We start from the raw sequence: 7,649 nt of genomic DNA on the forward strand, positions 1-7,649 counted from the left end.
ACTGAACTGCCCCCTCCTCCTCTCCCCAACTCATCCACCCGCCACCTCTCCCCCTTCTCCTCTTCCTTCTCCTCCTCACCCTACAGCTCACCCAGCAGCTCTCCACCGGCCCCTGGCCTCCTAGCGCCCCCTTCAGCCAATCAGAGGCAGAGCAGAAGAGTGCTGCGGAGGAGAGGAGGGGGGCTCAGGCCGGTAGGAGGGGCGAAGAGGCGCAACATGTAATGCTGCCAAGAAATCTAAGTGACGAAAAAAAAATCCAAATAGAAAAAAATGAGGAAAAAATGAAGAGGCGGTGGCAAGTCTCTTAAAGTGAACTGTCGATTGTGTATGTGTGTGTCTGTGAATATGCGAGTGTGTGTGAGATGGGTGAGTTGCTGCATGTCTTTTTGTCCGTGCCGGCTTATTTACTAAAAGTTCCCATCAGTCTCGGTTTAGTTGGAGGGAGCAGCAGCATCTCAGCGCCGATGTTTACTGCAAAGCCTTAACGTGGCAGAACCACAGCTCCCTCAACCGGCTTGGCTCGGCTCGGCTCGGCTCGGCACCGCTTCACTTCTTCTGATGTATCACCGTCACCTTAGAAGCCAACACACGACGTTGTTGTCTCACTTTTCTCTTCTTTATTTTATACATATCAGTTCGTCAGGCGACAGTATTCCTTTTGGGATCTGAGCAAGCTCAACACAGACGTTTGTGATGTACATTTTGTTATTTTTTTGATACATTACTATTTATTTTCTTTGATTCAGGATGTTCAGAAGAAGAAGCACTCCTCTGTGTCACTCAGATGTTTTGTTTTTTGCTGCACTGCTGCTGAATCCGCATGAACATGTATGTAAATATCGGCCTCTTACAGCTCACAAACACAAATATGTAAATATCAGCCTTTAAACGCTCGGGCATATTACAGTGATATTCCAGTGGGTTTGAATTTTTATTTTGGCAGCTACCTTCTTTCTGAGGATTTAATAAGAGTGCGTGGTTTCTTCCTAACAGGAAGATGTTCTAACAATATCGGATGTTTGGCTTAAAAAGAAGTATCCAAATCTGAAGATTTGACTTTATCTTTTGCATGCCTTAATTTATTTTGTTTACCAGATGTTTTTTTTTTTTCTTTTCAAACATAAATTATTTCTTCAGTTCGAGATGTGTATATTTTTTAATTTTTGCCTTTTGTTGTGCATTTTCTGCTTTATTTTTTCTCTCTTTGAGGTGCACTGTGTGAAAAGAGTTTAGTTGGACGCTCCGTGGTTTTGTAGGGAGCACAGGGTTGGCCATTACAGCAAGCAACGTGCTTTAGTGCAGGTGAACTAATGGTCTCATGTGAGTGTATATGATTTTGTCTCAGATGTGTTTTTATTTTTAGATTTTTTTATTTTTTTATCTTCTTCAGTAGTGCTGGACCATGTGATAAAGCTCTTCATTGTACTGTACCATGCGCTGAAGCGTGGGCACTTTGGGCTGGATGCTGTGTGTGTCTGGACTGTGTGTTTTCCTTTCTTTTCCTTTTTCTTCAGAGGCTCTGTGAGGCAGCCAGAGGGGCCAGAATGAGAGAACCGGAGCTGAGGCTCATTTGAAGCCGAAGTTACCGATGTTCTTGAATGGCACAGTCAGAATCCTGAGCTGTGAAAACTTTAATTTCTTAAAGCTTTGAGCACTACAAAGGTTGTGAGAAACATGTAGGCAGATTATTTTTGACCAGATGTTCACTGTTAAGATTCTCCTCTATATGAATATATATATATATCGGTTTTGAATTTGACCATGAATTGTATGTTTGGACATTTTGTTTGAATTCTATTGTTCTGAGTGTTAGATCACAACTTTGGCCATTTCAGTCCTGAACCTCTCACATTTTTTTTATCATGTCTATCAGACCAATCTTCACTATAGAGTCCCTTTAAGACCCCAGACAAAGACAAAAGTTGGAAGGGACATGTTAGATGGAGGGAAAAACACTTACAGGATGTTTAAAATGTAGTCAACCCAAGATCACCTGCGACTGAAATACTTCAGCAGCAGATTTAGTCTGACAATATAGCTGTATATGATGCAGAATACACTGGCTGATGTGACTTCTGCCTTGTTGAGACCTGCTTTAATGTGGGTTTTTGTGATCCAGTCTTAAGTGGACATGTTCAAGTGCATCAAATCAGTTCATACCATTAGATTGCGTCTCCACACGCATCTCGAGGATCTCAGTTCCATTCTCTATATGCAAATAAATTAGTCTGAAATGGCAAGTGAATTCCATTTCCCGCAGGCATTTTGGGTGTGGTGCAAGCCGTTGAGTCTTAACAGACTGGCTTTGTGCTATTTTTTTGTTTTTATTTTTTTGCAATTGTGTTGCATAAAGAAACTGTCAGAAGAGTAAAAAATGAACAGAAGGATGTTCCTCTGCCTTTTCATATTAACTAGTTAGCATTAACCAGGCTGAAAAATTCATTTTCTCTGCCACCGAGAACTTGTAAGACAGAATGTTTCCTTGCCTGTCACTCAAAGCATGTGGCTTTAGGAATCAGTCAGTGTGACGACTTGGGCCATTCTACTTTTTATTTTCTCTCTTGCATGAAATATACTTCAGTGGTGATCGGATCTTAAGCACTTTAAACATGTAAATTAATTTCAGCTGGATTTCATGAAACGTGAATGTTCTATTTCCCCACTTGGAGGAAAAAAAACAAAAAAACAAAGTAGCTGAGTGTCATTCTACTGCATTCAGGCAGCATGACACCTGTGATGCACCTGTATTATATCTGTGGGCTTTTTCAGACATCTTTAAAACACAATATCATGAAAATTATTCACATGCAGATGTAAGTATTCAGCAGCAGCAGAAGACAATTGAATCTTTATACCTCCTCAGTGCTTCTGGAGTGAGTTTAGAACTAACATGAGTACTTGTGATTGGATCACAAAAGCTGCGTCAGTACTGGTTTGAACAAGAGCAATCTAAGCATCCTCAACTGTAGAAAAAACACTCTGTGAATTATGCACAGTCCTGGAGAAAGTAAAGAGACTGCTGCAGATGTTCAGACCTCTGGATAGTGATCTAGATGTAGTGACCTGAAGTCTTGACAATTTGGAATTTGACAAGAATGCGAGTGCCAAAATTGTACTCCAACACATATCTATACACAGTAATAGTTTTCATGTTTTTTTTCCAGCCAAAAGTAAAATGTATCAACAAGAACTTCGTCACATCTATTTAATGATCATTGTGTCGATTATTTCAGAGACGACTGCAATGGTTGTCTCCGTGTCAAAAAGCATGTTTTATTACACAGGGTTGAGTAATAAAACATACCCAGGAAGAATTCCAGTCTTTGTTACTGAACTGTTTTATTGGAGAGAGAGTTTTTAAGCATGACACATCTATAGTGAAATGACTGAATAGATCAATGATAAGAAAAGAAGATTCAAGTGTGAAATGGCCTTAGTGATGTGGGGTTTTTTTTTGTTTTTTCTTTTTTTTTCTATAGTTTTAAAGCATTTCATGTCGGTTAAAACTCCTGAGGCTTCTCCATGTGAGCGTTGCAAGGATTTCTGGGAAAGGCTGACTTTGAGCCACGGTATCTTGTCCCCCTACCCCCACCCCTACCCCAATCCTATTTTCCCAAAAGCCCTTGCAGCACATTTGATCATTGGAGCTGCCCATGTATGTTTACAGACTTTATTTCTTCACATGTAGATGTGGCTGAGCCCAAAAGGCTACAATCTGGCTTTGGGTCGGCCGCAGAGCCACAGAATTTCATAGTATGTGGATCTGACCAATCAGATTAGAGGGGATAGTCGTTGTGTTGGTAGCCCCGGCTGGTGCGCTGGGGTTCGGTGCTGGCTTTTGAACAGTGTTGGTTTAGCAGAGGACTCTCTTGTGCGTTGCCTTTTCTTAGTTTAGAACCACAGTTTTGCAGAAGATACCATCAGCCCTGTGTGGGTGTGTAGGTGTATGAATGTCAGGTTTCATCTCCCTGTGTGGGTAAGGGGAGGGGGGCGCTGTCACCTGACTGTGTAGCAGTAAAGATGGAGTGTTGACGTAGCCCGACTGCTCACGTAGAACATTAGTCATTGCCTTGGTGATCAGCTGGTTAGGGTGTATACAACACCATGTAGTGTAACTCTGTTCTTTGACATCGTACACATTCATTTCACCTCCACCTCCTTCGTCTATTTCATACAGCAGTAATGCCTTAACTCACCCTGTAATTACTGTTTGTAGTGTCATGCCAGATACCTAAGAACCAGTATTTGTATTTTGTTCATTCATGAACCCAATTTCATGAGGATCTAGATGTGTTTAAGATCAGAAAAAAGGTTACAGTCATCTCCATAGAAATGCATTTTTCTTAATCTAGCATCATCAGTATTGAGGAAATTAATAAATCGTCACATAAGTCTGCATTTTGATTCATTCAGTATATGTTTTAGATCGAGGCTAAATCAGTAAAAGTTCAGTAATGTAATTGAAAATTGTAAAATTATTATATTCTGGGGATGCACCAATCTTTTTGGCTGAATATTGATACTGGCTATTGAATATTGATATTGGTATTTTTGTTAGTGCCATTGGCCTGTTGGCAAATGAAATGGCTATTCACTGATGGCAGTTGCCAATGTTTATCTATCTGTTGTACAAGTTCCCTGTGTGATTACAGCTCAGTCACTGCAGCTGGACTCCATTCAGTTCTATTTCAGTTGTGCCAGGTCTAGTTCAATACGCTACCAAGCTTTTGTTGAAGTGTCTTGCCTGGATATCCAGTGGGCCTAGTTGTATGCAGAACTGTGTACATCTCTTGATAAGTACAGCCACACTAAAATATTTTAGAGACTTTAATTCAAAGTTCATTAATATCAACTAGCGTTTAGCAAACAAACAGTGTCAGTATCAACGCCAACTGTCCAACCATTATTTTCTGGATCAGCCCTGAACTTTGAGATTGGTGCATACCTGGTATAACCATGTTATCTGTGTGCATTTGTGCATTTCCAGACCAGTTTTTTCTGAATAACTGCTTACTTCTGGGAAACCCCTGCCATGTCTTTACGGTGTTGAAGCTCTGCTACAGTATAGGAAATGTCCGTACAACATGCAGTTTTTCCAAACTTGGTGTTAGACTGGATCAGCTGGAGGGAAGCTCTAATGTGATTGGTTGTAATCAGGAGGATTTTACTACGAGATACATTATTCAAGCAGTTAGAGGCACCACCTAATCCACATTACTGTAAAATCAGTGTTTTCCATAGCAGACCTTGGGTATGGGTCCAAGAGGCTTTTTTTGGAGCTATTAAAGTTTGTTGTCCTAGACGAAACAACATGTAGGGCCCATCAAATATTACAGTGTTCAATACTTTTTGACAAATAGGCAAATTCTCATTAAGAACGTGTTTAGCCCTTTTAAAAATAAATTTCTTCATTTAAAAAATAGTTCTTGTGGGAGGAGCCCTTGAGTATAACATATTCCAACATAGTAGCAGCCACACACACCAGACAACCAATCACAGCAGAGTAGAACGTCTCCCCAGCCAATCTAATCCAACACCTGCTATTTTAGTTTGTCAGTCACCTGGGAGTCCTAGCTCTTGGAATAAAGGTGTTCTGGGAAATGTATGAGAATAGCGTCTTAAGTATTTGACCATATCTTTCTTAATTTGTAGAGCTGTTTTTCGGTGGATTACTTGTTCACTATCCAAGGGGTTGTAGTGATGGTGCGACAGGGCAGGAAGTATGTAGCGCTTTAGATCAGGCCATATCCCATGATCCCCTCTGAGGCCAAAGCAAAAACACCGGGTCCTTGATGCCAAATGCTAATGTCTGTCTTTGATCAGTATTCAGAGTTGTACAGATCTGTCCTGGACTCACTGGAGTCTCAATGCCAGACTATCTAAAATGATGATGTGTTCACCACTAGACATTTTACATACAGAGTATTCCTTTTTTGCAGTATTTATTTGTGCCTTGTTTTTTTTTTTCTTTTTCATTTTGCTTTGTAAAGAGATTATTCTTCTTTTTGAAACCCAATTGTCAGTATTCCCTACATTTTGGTCATATCCAATGTGAATTGTTGTGATTACAGTTTAACAACAGTCTGATCCGATGTCATCAGCGGGGTCCAGTGTTGACAGCTGTCTTGACCACTTAGTGTCCAAACCCACTTTGCTGTGGGTCAAACTAGGACTGAGTCCTCCAAAGAAACATTACACCAATCCAAGTCTCCAATCTAAGACCTGACGCTTTTAGTTTAATCCACCATCATTGAACTCTTCTTTACCCTCCAATCTGATTCATTTGCCCTGGATTTAACATAAAAGCAAATGGACACCATTTGCATCTCATTTCCATATGTATGAGGACCTGAGCAGACCCAGAGAGGCTCAAGGCAGCTTTCCACTGATGACGCTGTATTGATATGGTCATACTGCATGTTCATCCCTGTGTAGACACTTTAGTCCTTATTCAGCATGTTTTAATCACACACTTAGGACATTGTCTGAGTCTGTCTTTTAGTTGCAGACAGACTAAGAAATTGGTCCAACCAGTATATTGCAAACAACAAATGGAAAGACACAAATCTGACAGTATGATGGAGATGTATCAGAGAAATAAATAGGATACTAGGTGGGGGTTTTTTTTTGTTTTTTTTTTGAAAGTATGTATTATTTAAGATATTTAATCAGTGCCATCAAACAGATGAAGTTGGTACCCAGACCTGTACAAGAAACCAAAATGATATCAAGTATTTCGATGTGCCATGTATGATGTGTGCAATCTAGCGTATTCTAGCACCCCCTTGTGGTTGATACGTTACAGTTTTCAGGCCATATGAACTCTAATCTAGTAATTCTGCTAATAACAGCTGATCCATCTCCTCGACAACACACTTAATGTGCTGATGTTTGTTATAAAATGCGATGGAAAGTGGAGACGACTGAAATTTTTTTCATTCAGATTGAGGTCAATAATGAACTTGAGCTCAATTTTATGTTTGTAAAAAACAAATATCAGCCAATATTATTTATGATATTTAGGTATCAGCTGCAAAAACCCCAGAGCAAGTCTAAATCGACATAAAAAATAAGATAAAAGAAAAAAACTGTAATATTTTATTACAAATGCCCATTTTCTGATCAATGTCCTGAGTGTGTGAAAACATAAATTAGGGCAGAATAAACCCCCCCCTGACTTATCTGTGTGTCTCCCAGCATCCCCGTTATGAGTGTGATGCTGGAGGTGTGTCCCATGACGCTGTACGTCCTAATAACCGGATCACCAGGCTCTACATTTCCAATTATCTCCTGTTGAAGAAAGATGCTGTATTCCACACTGAGCCAACCCTGTGAACATGTTAATGTAGCACCCACTCTGCACATGCTCAGTTCCGTCTCATTCTGCCTCTCACTGGCTCAGAAGCGTGTGCTAGAGGCCCCCCCACCCCCACCCCACCCCGCCCCTGAGACCCCCTCCATAACACACACATCACTGAACTTTTTTTACATGGTGAAGTTGGCTCCATTGTTAAACTTCTGCAGTCTTTGGTAACAGACAGTTCCAAAAAAAAGTTTGAGTCTGGTGTTGAAGCGTTACTTTGTAAAGTTTTTTTTTCTTTGTTGACAGAAGACAGAATAAACACTTCATTGCCATATTCTGAAAAACA

At 40.3% G+C, this 7,649-nt stretch overlaps 1 protein-coding gene across 1 annotated transcript in view; it reads left to right on the top strand.

Annotated features, from left to right (window-relative positions):
• The window catches only part of b4galt6 (UDP-Gal:betaGlcNAc beta 1,4- galactosyltransferase, polypeptide 6), a 25,472-nt gene extending 17,823 nt beyond the window's left edge, over positions 1-7,649 (top strand). The window contains exon 9 of the mRNA XM_030132488.1: positions 1-7,649. This exon is cut by the window's left edge and continues 143 nt beyond it. Within this exon, the coding sequence (XP_029988348.1) occupies positions 1-5 (5 nt within the window). The 3' untranslated portion in view covers positions 6-7,649.

This window comes from Sphaeramia orbicularis, chromosome 4, assembly GCF_902148855.1.
Source record: "Sphaeramia orbicularis chromosome 4, fSphaOr1.1, whole genome shotgun sequence".
Lineage (NCBI taxonomy): Eukaryota > Metazoa > Chordata > Actinopteri > Kurtiformes > Apogonidae > Sphaeramia > Sphaeramia orbicularis.